The 14,542-nt window shown below is 43.1% G+C and overlaps 1 protein-coding gene across 9 annotated transcripts in view; it reads right to left on the reverse strand.

Annotated features, from left to right (window-relative positions):
• Positions 1–14,542, reverse strand: part of PRDM10 (PR/SET domain 10) — a 45,668-nt gene that overhangs the window by 31,008 nt on the left and 118 nt on the right. For 2 of the 9 annotated variants that reach the window (XM_036397392.2, XM_036397388.2), the window contains exons 1-4: positions 14,431–14,528; positions 4,992–5,183; positions 3,039–3,206; positions 1,410–1,469 (exon numbers count right to left, since the gene is read on the reverse strand). In XM_036397392.2, the coding sequence (XP_036253285.1) occupies positions 1,410–1,469; positions 3,039–3,206; positions 4,992–5,084 (321 nt within the window). In that variant the 5' untranslated portion in view covers positions 5,085–5,183; positions 14,431–14,528. Of the gene's footprint in view, positions 1–1,409; positions 1,470–3,038; positions 5,184–6,269; positions 7,153–8,492; positions 8,573–14,430; positions 14,529–14,542 lie in introns of those variants that run through there. The other 7 variants (XM_054517086.1, XM_054517090.1, XM_054517089.1 and 4 more) reach the window with 7 other exon arrangements.

The raw sequence follows: 14,542 nt of genomic DNA on the forward strand, positions 1-14,542 counted from the left end.
AGGCACTGCATGGATTATGGGCATTATTTTTATAAACCTCTCACTTTCTTTCTACAATAAAGTTTCTTCTGAAAGACAAGAGGAGCTTTAATTATTATTTTATCATTAGTTGTCAGTTCAGGGATGTCCCACATGAAATGCTGATGTAAAAACAGCTGCACAGGCAGGAGTTGATATAATGAGGGATTAACCATACACCAAAAAATTAATATCTATCTTAGGACTGCTATCAGACTGTGTTGGAATGGAGGACAGGCTGAGGACAAGGCAAGTGCTTCTGGAATAGTAACAGCAGATCACCTCTGTTGGAACTCCCATCTGCACTGTGTACGAATAATCTCTAATTAATCATATATTTGTTAAATGAGCTTTAAGACAATTAAATAAGAATTTCTGGCTTTTTAATGCAGGGAAATTGATGGAGCGAAAAATTCAAGAACAAAACTCCAGAGAATAAGAAGAATGAGAAGACAGGCAACACCTTTATTGTGTTAGTCATTGCTTCCCATCTGTGCCTCAACCATTTAGAAGGTTTTTTAGCAAGAAAATTTGTTTTCAGCACAGATTCAATCCCTCACTCTGCCCCAAGACTGTCAATAAACACACATTTTAATGATGGCTTTGGTGATGATTCAGAACTAGTACATCCATTCACACACGTCATTAAAGACCCACCAACCAGTAATGATTTTAAGCCTATGACAAGCAGAGAATTCCAACCAGAGATCTGAAAGCACCTGTCTACAGCTGATTATCACAGCACAGTCCCCAAAGATACCAGTAAGAGTCAATAGCAACTTCCTCATCCATGATGGATGTAAAAAGAATAAGAAAAATCATCATAACTTTATAAACACAGGCTGCAGTTTTATTTTTTTCCCAGCCCACCTCACACTGGCAAGCCCAGCACACCTGATAGGGGAGCCAGTCACTGAACTTCTTCAGGTTTCACACTTAATTTCCTGTGACATTTCTAGTAAATCTAGAATTTAATCTAATTTTTCTATCCCTCAAAAGCCTTCTGTGGACTCCAAGGCATTTGGATCAGAACCTGTATGAGGACAACTGAAAACCCCGTCTTTCCAAAATGGCACATTCAGATGACATCAGTCACATCTGCTGCAGGGACACTGCTGAAAGATTTTTTCATGCTATCTGGGGCAGTAAATTAGAATTTTTGCTGAATATGAATTAAAGAGAATAAACTCAAAATAATTCTAAACTTTTACTGTCATTCATGCTCAAGGTGGTCATTGGCCTTGATTAGGATAAAAGCACAAGACTAAGATTGTCACTGGACAACTTCAAAAACAGCTCATTACCCTACTGCATCACATGAATGTCCCTTTACCTTCCCTAACTGTTCCCTCACAATTTTAGGCCCAAAATGAATAATATCTCTTCCTTACCTGCTGGGTGGTAGCATCCTGTTGGACGTAAGCCACTTGGGACGGATCTGTAAACAGAGTCTAGACAGAGTGAAAAAGGCTTATCAAACCTGCCATGGGGGTTTTTACTCCCAACTCACACAAGTTACCCTGTCATTATGAAACAACCCACATTTGAGCCTTTGTCAACAGCTTCTAACCTGCCTGTTACCACCGCAAACTACGTCAACTTATCCAAGTAGACCTATATACATGGAAATTAAAAATTAGGTAATGCTCCATAAAGAGTTAATATATTTATGTGGCACTTTGCATCTGTACAGCTAAAATGTTTCACGGATTTTATTTTTTTTATTTACCAAAATCACTTTGTCAGTTGTTGATTTGATAAAATCCGTAGGATGAAATTCAATAGCTCTATCTATGCCCTTAATGTGTAACACTTAAAAGCAGGATAGAAGGTAACTGTCAGCTTTTTCTTCCTGAAAATTTACAAGACTGCTGCATGCTTTCTTTTGAGGAACTATCATGCACATCCTATATAGGAATTTGATATGGCCAGGATGCTGTTTAATTTCAGAGAAGCCATGCCAACTTCAGTATTCTGCAAGAACAGCCCTGACAGAATCCCAGGAAAAGCAAGACTAAGGATTGACTGAGGCCAGCCTTACTTAGCCAAAACTTGAAATATCTGAGCTTGCAGCAGCCTGGCTACAATAAAATAAAGCAGCAATAAAATAAACGAATTCCTTTAGCATTGTGATAATTTCATCTTACATGCAGAAGAGTGTCTGAATACTACATATCTTTTGAGACAATGGCTGTATTTAGAGTTTTGGAGTTAGTTGGCCAGTAACTTCCTGATAGATATCCTCTCAGGACATCCCTTCACACAGAGGCTGGTTTTCTGGGACAGCTGACAGGTGCACAAGACACAATGTGCCACATGAGGCCCTGCCCAGCACAACGGGGGTGCCAGGGACATGCATTTGCAGCACAGCTAATCTGCCCTGTCAGCAAAGATATTATAAAACACTCTGGACAAAGTGAGCCTGTTCCTTTTTAATCTGTCCATACAGAGGCAGAGATGCATAGCATATTGACCCCATATAAACATGTGCTGCAAGGAATAAAGGCTATTTGATATGATTATGCAGAAGAAAATTAATATAAAAGGTCTATAAAATCAGGAACTCTGCAGAGACCACAAAATTACGTTGAATAAACAGAGATGCTCTGCAAAAAGACATGACTGTTATTGTAACTATCAATTATGACAACTGTACTACACAAAACAAAGACTCTTCCAGAAGGAATATAGATGGCTCTTAGCTTTTTACTGGATACAAGAGGCAGAACTTCTGGTGAGATTCTGTTCTGGAAAACACCTTTGAGTAAATTATAATCTCATCCACCTTCAGTGAAGCATTTCATTATTCATAGCCTCACCATCCTTTGATAAGCAGATTTGCACATCAGACAAATGAACAGCATGAAGTCCCTGCTCAGCAGTGGGCAGAGAAAACTGCTGGGAGTGACTGCCTGCTATTTTCCAGTCATACCACTTGGCTGGTAACTGGCCTTCATCCCAAACAAGATTGTTGTGTTTTCTAGGTGCCAAAACCAGGGTGGGCTCAGAACCACACGTGCCTGCGTAGCTTCCACGGGGTGGATGTAAACGAGGGTGTGCTCCGAGGTGTCCACAGAGGTGTAGGAGGTGCCATCAGCCGTGTAAACCACCTGCTGTGCAGGGCCGCGCTCCTGCTCGTCACTGTACATGATCTGGGCCACTGCCCCCCCCTCGGGGACAAAGTGCACCTGGGGAACAAACAGATCCTGGACTCGCACCAACACAGGCCAGTTGGGACACAGCACCAGAGTCACGGGGTGCCTTGGAAAGCAGAGAGAACTTGTGTCCCAACTAATCTGAATGCAGTGAAAAACACATATTTCAAATCTCACTCAATTACTCTATCAGTAGAAATCTGGACACAACTCCCATCAGTGTCTAGTTTTACTTTACATTGCAACTCAAGACATAACTGCTACAAAGGGCACCCACCCATACTCAGTTCTTGCATGATGCTTCAAAAATTTGTAAGGGAACAAGTTCATATTTGAACTAATGTATCTATTAAATGTATTGGGCTATTGTTTCCCTTTATGCTCATATCCCTTTCAGGATTTATGATAATTATTTCATTCAGCTAGTTCTGTAGCTGGAGGTAATTTTTGCTGTCTGATGAGAGGCTAACGGAATTTATTAACTCTGATACTCCTCAAGATATAGTATTGCAGTTCTCAGATTCAGCAGTAGGGCATATTAAACTGCTTCTCTGTAGTATGTATGTGCAGCATCAGTAGAAAATTCAACTATTTAAACAGACAAACCTATACCTAAAAACATTAAGCACAGATTCCAAGGACTACTAGAACAAGTTATGTCTGGGGCTGAACTTTAAATCTAAACAAGTCAATTTTACCAGAACATTATGATCATAACTGATGATCATATAAAATTATATATATATATATATATATATATAAATGAGCCAGAATACTGGATTCCAGTGAAAACAGGCTCTTGCCATCATTTACATGCTGAAAAGCATTTTCAGTGCATGGGAAAAACAGGACAGTGGGCAGGAAATCTAGTTTGAATACAGGTATTCATAGTCACATAAAATTCTTTCACATAAAATGATACCACAGTTACATATTTTATTTTGTTTCAGTTTTGAGCTTATGCTTCAGAAGACACCTAGTACTCCTCCGTGGATGCTCAGTGCGGATTGTGTACAATAGATCTTCTCACAAACACTGTAATTTCACATTTGGAAAGCCCTCTGCAAATACTCATTAAGCCTTAAAACTGCCATGTGCAAACAGCAGCATGGTTATCCCATTGCAGAGAGAAGGGAACACAGGCCATTGAAAACTGCCTTTCTTTGCAAATTTCAAAGCTGGATATTTACTGAGAGGCCAAATTTCTCAGCTTGTGGGTCAAATACCATGCAGCACCCTTTTCCTACCATACTTAAAAGAGTAAATCAATTTACAGAATTCTAGAAATTCCCAGCTGTGTTGTCTCAGAGGCAGAGGGACAAGCTGTATACCGCAGAACCTGAAAAAATTAAAACTGCAGAATTAAAACTGCATTAGTCACTTACAATTAATATTTCTCCCTTCCTCACTACCCAGATGTCTGTCTGGAAAAAATTACTCATATTACTTTCCCCAGGGTCCACCCACAGTTCCATCTGATTCAAATGATGCCACCAAAAGCGGCTGCCATAGAGCACAGATTTTGCTCATTACTCTGAACACCCTTTACTCTCCCACATGGTAATAAATGTATTTGGACACAAACTTCTACAGCCACTGCTTAGTTCTGTTCAGCTCATTTCAAAGCTCTGTGTCTTCACTGCTGCGGTTTACACAGTTCAGTTTCTGAAGCTTTAACCCTAAATCACCACAGAAATGTTTGTATTTCTGCTCAAATGAAAGCTGAGCTTCTAGACTCTAAATCAGGGCTGAATGGGAACTAACCCTCCCCACTAATCCCAATCCAGCCCAAGCAGAGGTGGAGCTCTGGCTAATCACCTGAGCAGTGTTCTGTTCCTGTCCTACAGACTCAGTCCACACCTGAGGACTTTCCTCTTTCAAGTCCATCTCCTCCCTGGCTGTGTGCTCCATGAGGAGAAGGAGACCTACTGGAGTAATATCTGGCTGAAGGGATTCATCTGTTCATTGTGCTTCTGCTTCCAGAAGACAGGGTGATCTTCAGCAACATGGCTGTAAAAAACCAGAGAACAGAGACATTAAAACCAGCATGACACATGGCATGGAGCTATGAGGGATTTATTATTATCCACTACCACACTTCAGTAACACAGAGTAAAGCAGGTTTGGCTTTATAAACACCTCCTATAAGACCCAAATACCTTAAGTTATGGGAACAAAGGAACAGAAATCTGATCTCACTGAGCATGGTCAAGTCCTACTGTTTGCCACTTTCCATATCCCATTAAGGAGGAAACAAATCAACCATTGCAGCAACTGCACTGAAAGATTACACTGAATTCTTTTTTCATTTCTTTCCTTGGCCACAGGCCATCCGCACCACCTTCTCCTCCTTGTCCTTCTGGCACCTACAGGCCTAGAAATCAATAAATAACGCAAAAAATGGACCTGAGGCTTCCAACAAGAAAACACTATGTTCAGAGATGCATCACCAGTTCCTCAGTTTGCCTGAATGAGGTTTTGTTTGATCACCAACTGGTTTTCCAATAACAGACAGATTTGACCTTGGACAAAATCCCAGTCCCAGGTTAGCAGAGTGTTACAATAGCCAACTACTAAAAGGGAACAATGAAACTTAAACTCTCAAAGATCCCGACAAACTGCTTCCAAGCTTGGTTTTTTCATTTCTTGTAATTTTACTGGGGCCTTCCAATCTGCCATTGTGATCCCAGAAGGGTAGTTTACAGCTCTTGTGATTGTTTGAGTCAGTGGTTCAGCACCTTCCCAATCCTTCGTCTCTAATGTTGTATTAAATCATAGGCCAGGAATTAGCATGAAGCTGAGCCCATTTCATTTCTCAGCTACTCCAATTAACTTTATTTTATATCCAGTGCCTCGCTGGGCTGATCCAACGCCAGTACCCATCTGTGCACCAGGAAGGAAGCAGAAGGCTCCTTGCTGATGCTTTCATTCATTTGCATTTTAAATGCAAATTATTTTAGTCATAATTTATCCCCATAAATGCTAGCATTCGGCTTGTCATTGACAAACTGAAAAATAGATAAGGAGAGGTAAAAAAAGCAGCAGGCACTTCATAAATCCTCCTAATTCTGCCAGCAAGGATTAAGCTGTACAGACCTGAGCACTGACTGTTCCACTGGGCCTGGCCAGCATGGATAAATCATCACGGCAGGGAAATCTCAGGCTAATGTCACTGAACTGTGCGGTGGAGCAAAAAAATCATATTACTTACATATACACAAAGAAAAACAGTGGGAAAGGCATTTCTGGGCACTGCTAGACACCAAGTCTTGCTGTTACTGGTGACTGGAGTTAACACTTGCTGTCTCACGCTGAGCAACCCAGCACATGTGAGCCCCACAAAAGCAGACAGTGAGGAAATGTTCTGGCTTTCTCTTATATCTGAACATCTCCAGTTATGGGAATACAGGGACAGAAACCTCATCTCCATTAATATTGCTTGATACAAAACATCACCAAAAAGTACTCAGGAGAAAAATTAAAATAAAATCTATGTACCAGCATTCAATGCCTGAGCTTAGTATAAACAAATTAACTGCAGCAAACATGAGTGATAAAGACCAGCCTTGTCTTCAAAGTGTGGAAGGTCAGGGCAATTTACAGATAAATATTACTTATTTATACATCCAAGTGCACACATGCTCTGATCTATAAATAAATACCATCCATCCCTACACAGAACCTTTCTCCTAGCTACTTGTTATGTTATTAAGGATTAAAGTTGGGAATTTCCCATATCTAATCCTACCTCATTCACTGATCTCCTTCACTCATTTTATCAGGTATAGGTTCTTTATTCAGAATATATAAATATATACATATATCAGGTATATGATCGCCTCTTCCCATGCGAAACCTGACAGCATTTATGTCAGTAACACACTGTGAACAACTTCTTTGCAAAATTTAACACCTATGCTGTTGATATTTTTCAGCTGGTTTATCCACAAGAGCTCTTTTCCTAGACGGCCAATATTAATCAAGAGCCAATTCACGTTTAATCAATTACCTAACTGCTTAGAAAACTAAAAATAAAAAACAAACATTAGAGGTTTCAATTCGGAGTAGTTTGACTTTTTAAAACAAATATAATTATCCTGTTAAAAAGAAAGCAATTGCATCACCTACTAATTGAATTAAGAGAAAGGCTCAGTTCTGGCTAATTCCACATGGTGCAACCTGTAGCAGAATTTTTGGCTGACCTTCCCCACCAGCAGACAATGAAGGTCTGAAGGAAGATGCTGACTCACTCCTGCAGAGTCATTTTGGCACAGATAACTTACAACTTGAGTACAAAGGAGACTGAAGGGCTCAGGCAGGGTCTTTAAAAGACAAAACTCGGAATTAAGAATCATCTCTGAAAAAAGAAGTACCCAAAAAGTTGCAAAGGAAAGCAGAAGACAGTCATTTCATGGTTCTGAAAGTTAGCACTAACTTATAATCTTGGGGGAAAATAAAGCAAGGCTGAACCAAATTCAGTGCCCCAGTGCTGCAGATTCTATAAACAGTCCAGTTATTGCTGTTCTTGACAGAAATGAAAATAATAAACAGCTCAGCCCAGCCAATTGTGCAGCAATAAAGAACAATAGTAGGAACTGCAGGATTTGCTGATGCTTTCAACTTCTGTACTTCCAAATACATCCTAGGATTGACCTCAGGTATGCGTTCCCTCAGTATGTCTGTAATCATGAAAACACACTGAAAAGCACATTTCCCTGGAAACATGGATGTGCTGAGAAAGAAGAAAATGCAGGAAGAGACAGGCTGTGTCCCAGAGAGGTCACAGGGACCCAGAGGGGCAGGAGGCAGGAGCAAGTGTTGAAATTCAGCTGCGAAACAAGCCCTGCAGTCAAGGCCAGGAGCTGGAAAAATCTTACCCAAAGTCACTGACAATAGAACTGCCACAAAACACCAACACCTGAGCAAGTTTTCTGACACCGATGACAAGAAGAGACCAAACTAACTTTGCTCACTGATCTTTCATAGGATGCTCCTCCTCATGAATCCTGCACAATCTTATTTCCTACCCTAGATACATTCCCTCAATACCCATTACAGCCCTGACACTGATAGCCCACAGTGTCTTGAAATGTTAACCATTTCCCTGTGGTCTTCTCTCAGCTTTGGTAGTTTTTTAGCAGAAATAAATGTGAAACTTTGGACATAAGCATTGCCAAATCACTGGCATGCAGGGAGCGCTCTCTGCTTGCTCTCCACACTGTTCACCCATGGATTATCTTTTGCAATTGTTGATTTTTCTCACTGTATTGAACACATCAGACATTTTTGGACAAGCTAAATAAACACCAAGACATGCACCTCAATGGGAAGCTCTGCTGTGTCGAAGGGATAACCATAAGAATCTGTGTAACAGAAATTGAAACTCAATTGCAGAAATCCTAAAAGAAAAAAAGATAATTAAAGATCAAAGGCATTGTAATAGGATAAACTCAGTTTTTTCCCAGTATTCAGAAAGTAGGCTACATTTTGTAATAAAAATCCATATAGAAGTTTAGTAAAACAGTAATCCAAACAGCTTGCTTAAACTCATGTTAAATTTACATGTTATGTATGTCACAACTATATTCTCTCCACTATAAGAGGCCTGGCTCAAATACAATTCAATTTTTTTTTGTAAGTTCTTACTTTTCTGGAAGTAGAAAGATTAGTCAATTATGAAACATCACCCAATAATCACCCAAAATTCCACCAGCACCCCAATGTTTTCATACAATCCAGTGAGCATCACAAACATGAGCAACAAGCAATGCCAGTGGGAGCTGTTAAAGCATTTGCAGTAACTGCAGATGCAGCATTTTCCTCCCCAAATAACAGGCATGCCTCACCCTGTCTGTGCGAGGTGATGACACAAGCAGAAACAGTAACAGGCATAACTAAAGGGTACAAATATAGTCCAGTACCACTCCAGTGTGGCAGTGGTGAGGCAGTGACAGTCCTGTGTCACTATATATTGTGTGAATCACGACACAACACGATTGAAGAACCAGCACAGCTCCTGTGACTTTGAAATATCTCCTCTAGTGGAACATTAGCTCATTCTGAGTGTTCAAGTAAATTAACCATCCCTTCAGGACAACACAGGTTTGTCTCAGAACACCATTCACATTTACCTTTCTTTTCTCAACACCTTCTGGGACCTGTTGCTGTCACAGACCTACAGCCATCTCTCTTTAGGTGTTGCACTTTACATCCAATCCAGAAAATGTCATTAATGACAAAATTTCTCCTCTGCTGCTCCTGATGCCTCAAAAGCATCTTGGTGTCATTGTCTGACAGTTCTTCATTTTTTTTGGAAATCATGCTTAAAACCTCCTTTTGACCTTGGCAACACTCTCCAACTCCTCCCTCCTGCTCCTGTGGGACGGTGTTTTCTCTGGTACTGTATTATTAAATCAGCAGCTTCCCTGTGAACTGCATTCAGTTCCAGAGGATGGGAAAGCATTGCTCAGAGGGGCAAAGCACCTCATTTGCCTATCCAACAGCAATGCCTCTGTTAGCTTTGCTGCCTCAGCATTAGACACCCTGAGCCACCACAGCCCCACATGTGTCCCCTTACAGGTGCATGCACGATCCCCCTACAAACACTCAAGAGTGAATAGTGCTGTAAGAGAAAACCACTAACACCAAAGTCACTGCTGGTTTGTGTTTGGTATCCAAGTGTTTTAAACACAAGTTAAACTCAGTGAACTCATCTAGGGCTTCAAATGTAAGCTCTGAAAGCCAGAAAAAAACACCACAAAAAAAAATTAGAATCAACAATAACCGTATTTTCTTAGGAAACTTGCTATTAAAGAATGACAATTTCTTTCAACGCTATGACTACACAAGAATATACAGAGACAAAATCTCTGGGGAGTTCATCTGCAGCAACCTCTGTGAAGTTCACTAAGGGCATTCTGCTGAAAAATCCAAGCCAGTGGCTGCCAAACACTCACTTTTGCCCCTTCTCTGGGATGAGAAAGGGGGAATATTAAAGCAGAGCAAGGGGAAAAGACCACCTCCCTGCTCAGGGAGGAATAAAGCCACTCAGTATCTCAAATGAGAATCCACTTTACAATAATGGTGCATAAACCAGCCAATGTGATTTACTCCCCAGTGTAAAAGAGCCTTGCCATAGCCTGACGTTCCCTGCAGCAATAACAGCAGGAACTATTGGCTTAATCCTCCCATGACTGAGCTCACTGACAACTGTGAGCTCACCCCAGCCATATGCAAGGGCACCAAGATCGGTTCAAAAGGAACTTTAGGATTCTGAGTCTTCCTCCAGCTTTTAATATGAAAATGATTTATTATGCTAAAAAGGAACATCACATTTGCCAGCAAAAAGCTTTACCCACACTTAATTATCCTAGTTTACCTAGAAGGCAGAGCCAGTGCATTTCCTGAGATTCTTTAGCAGGAACATGCTTTCACTGCTGCAAGAAGGTTTCTAACCTCACTGAGGAGGACTGCTGTCACCTCTTCTGCATTCCCATCCATCACAGGCACATACAGTTTCAAGGAGCTCTGGTCCTGGTGCATTTTGTGTAAATGGTATCAATCAGGTCACGTAAAACTACATTATTTATGTTTTACTGGTGAGTTAAAAATGGAAATCATACTAGGGCTGGGACAGCAAGAATTATTTATCTCCACAAAGGGAAAACTGGCTTAAATTTATGTTGTCATTTAATAAATAGAAGAGCTCAGCCAAACACCAACTTACTCTTTGCTGCCATTGTACATAATGAATCTATCTCCTTATGGCACATCCATCATCAAAGCAACAATGAGCTGGAAAAGATCTCTTAGACCAAGGCCAGTCTTCTGCTAGACATCACACGTTACAGTCCTTTTCCTAAAGGGACAGTGGCCAGGCATTGAAGGTGACAGCACAACAGCCCGATGTAACTATTCTCTCACAACTTATCAGGTAAGTAGCTGAAGATCCATTTCTAACAGAGAATACAGGAGAGAATCCAGTCTGAGCACAGGTTAATATCCCCCTGGGAACTACCCAGGCTGTGTTTAGACACCTACTCAGAGATGCTCCAAGGACATCTCTCTTGAGTCCTAATTTTTGTATAATGAAGTATTTCTCACACTGTCCTCTCTCTCAGTGGGCAAAGACTCAACTTCATTACTTTCTACATATGCAAGTCTCTTCTTTAGTCACCTCTCTTCCCACTTGCTCAACATCTACATAGCCACTCCAGCAACCGATTTCTTCCTCCCACCCTCAGCTTCCTGAATCTCTGGCCATGTTCCTCATGTTCTTGTCTTCCCAGTGTTTCATCCTCTGAGGTCCCTGTGATATCATGGCTGTTGAATCACATACTACAGTTTTTGGGCTCCAACTGCTCGAGACAATGACTGTGCCTTCCTAAAGGATTTGGATTATAAATCACAAAGAGAGAAGTCTGATAAAGCAAGGAAACAGGGAATACATACATTTAAAGTATAGGACGACACAAAAGGAAGATAAATGTCTGTATCAGTGTCTTCTATAGTCCTGCCCACACAACCTTCAAGATGGCTCTATTAGGGGTTACTGAAAGAAAATAAACCATTCCCTACCAGCTTCTTCCTGACAATTTTTTGTCTCCCATCCCTTCTCCTCCTCCAGTGAACTCTTTCCAAAAGACCTGTCAGTTGAAGGGGATTCTTTCCCTTCCTACAAGTGGGTGCTGCTTCCTCTCTCCTTCTCCCGCCCCTCTGCACCTCTCCTCTAAATTTAAATCACCGGTCATAAAATTCAAAAAAATAAAACTACCTTGTTTCTGTACATAAAAACACATACCTGAGATAGCTCCTTCAGAATAGCTGCTGCTCTGCACTACCCTAGAGAACCTACGGACTATCTGCACCTTCAAACAGGTGGGCACTGACATATAGAGCCATTTCAGGGCTACAATACAACAACCGCACGTTTTACTAGCAGGAGATAAAAGTGACAAACAGACCCAATCTCACAGTCAGGTTCAAACAAAATTCAGCATACAAAACCAACCCACTTAATCAGATACACTTAGAAGTCCATTAGAATTCAGTGTACACAGCTGCCAGCAGCTGCAGGTGGCCAGGAACACACTGGAAACGGCTGCTCACTGCAGAGCAATTCACCCCAGGAGTGCTCATCCAAAGATTTTCTGCAAAGGATAGGACTAAGGGTGCCAGAGGAAAGCAGACAATAGTACAGACCCATTTCTCTCTAAAATCAATTTGTCAATTATTCTATCAGATAACAATAATAACAACTACTCCGATATTTTATCTTATAAAAAAGATAATAAAGCTGTCTCTTTTTGCACAAGAGAAGTATCCATGAAGCAAAATGTCAAAAGCCATCACAATTTCAGAGAGAAGTTTTCCATTTAAGGACAGACTAGAGCAATACACACTTCTGTATTAGTTTTCCTATAAATGAAGGCATTAGAAGGCTCAAGACTGCCAATTATTTTATTGTGTCCACAAAAGATACAAAGAATCCTCTTGTAAAATCAGTTGGTGATTCATTAGCATCTCATCTTCTAACTGAACTATAAGAAAAAAAAACCTAAATTATTAAAAATCTGACAGAAGAAAGCAAAAGTTCAGTATAGTCTCCATTCCCATTGAAACTCACGGGGAAACATTGATAGGCATTTCACATACCCAGCTTTGCACTTGATCATTCTTTAAAGGCCTGTAAGAACCATAAATATATAACCATATAGTGATACACTAGACAGGATGCTGAGGTACCAAAAAGTGCATCACAAATGCACCCTTCATTTCACTGTCAGGATTATGACTACTGTCAGTAGCCTAAAGCAAATTTAAATTATAATTTAGGGATCCTGTAAGAGCTCTCCTGAGGCTCTGCAATGTCCAGCTGAGAGGTAAAAGGTGACCACACATAGCTCTTGTACAGGGAAATAACCCTAAAAAATGTGAATTATCCCTTTAGGATGAGTAATTCTGAAATGCACAGCATCAGGACCTCGTTCTTCCATTCCAACTCAACTATTTAACAAACTCACATAAACTCACTTTTAATGGAACTGGGGCACAGGAGGGGAAACAGGACAACTCAACACCAACACCCACAAAGCTAGAGAGCCTCGAGATCAAGCATCCACTTGCTACAACCATACCAAGACCACAGGAACAGGGTTTTTGGCACCAAGACCACTGTCAGGAGACCCTTGAACCCCACAGCTTCCACCTGCCGCAACTGCTGCTATTCGCACCAGGACCTTCATGAATGGAACTACCTCAGGGCAGTGGGGAAGGGCCTAACTTCCCTCAACACGAAGCCTCAGGGCCACCAAGCCTCAGGGCTACCCAGCCAGGAGCCTTGCCCTATTGGGGCCACACAAATGCCCAACAGGCCCCCTGGGGCAAGGGACCCTTATGAGGGTGGAACGCGCAGAACACAGCGCACCACTGCGCCTTACGGGGTACACTGGAGTACCTGCACCCACAGCCTCTGATACAGTCGCCACGGCCCCCAACAGCCAATCCGAAGACGCGGTGAGACGCCCCCTCCCCTAACTAGGCCAATAGGAGGCAGGGGCGCGAGGCATGTGGCCAATCGGCAGGCGTGAGTGCCCCCCCTCCCTCATACCGCCCGCTTCCCGCCGCCGCGCCCCCCCCATCCTCCCCCGCCTAAGGGCAGCGGTGCCATCAGCCCCTCGTGAGAGCGCCCGGCGGCCAGCCGGTCCCAACCACTGAGCGCCGACGAGGGACACGGGCGGGCCGCCAGGGCAGTCGCTGAGTGGACGGGACGGGCCGGGCCAGTCGCTGAAGGAGGGGGAGCTGGGCAGAGCGCGGTGCGAGCGGCCCAGAATTATGGTGGAGAGATGAGACCCCCCCCCCCCCCCCCCCGGCAGTGCTGGGGAGGCAAAACATGGCTCCGGCACCCTCCCCCCCCCCGCCGCTCAGGTGCCGGGGTCCGGACCGTACTACGTAGGGAGGGGGGAACAAGGGTGGGGACACCCCCTTCTTCCCGTGTCCGGGGCGGGTGGGGGATCCCGGCTAGGGTGGGGGGAAAGCGGACTGTACCTCTCCCGCGGGGTGTGGGGGGAAGGGAATGAGTACGCCCTACTTCCTCTTCCCCCCCCCACTGGCGGGAGCGAACGGTTTATCCCGGCCCTGCACCGCCAGCTCTGGGCGCCATCTTGGATGCGACTAAAACAACAAGTCTAAAACCCCCGGCGGGTCCCCGCGGCGTCCCCGGGCCGCGCTGCCCTCCCGGACCGTCCCATCGCGTTACCTGAGGGGGTCCCGTGTGGGCGCCGAGCCCCGGCCGCTGCCGCCGGCCCTGCGGCGGCCCCGAACCCCCCCACCTGTCCTCACCTCACAATGGTAGCTGCAGAGCGGGAGGG

Source organism: Molothrus ater, chromosome 22, assembly GCF_012460135.2.
Source record: "Molothrus ater isolate BHLD 08-10-18 breed brown headed cowbird chromosome 22, BPBGC_Mater_1.1, whole genome shotgun sequence".
NCBI lineage: Eukaryota > Metazoa > Chordata > Aves > Passeriformes > Icteridae > Molothrus > Molothrus ater.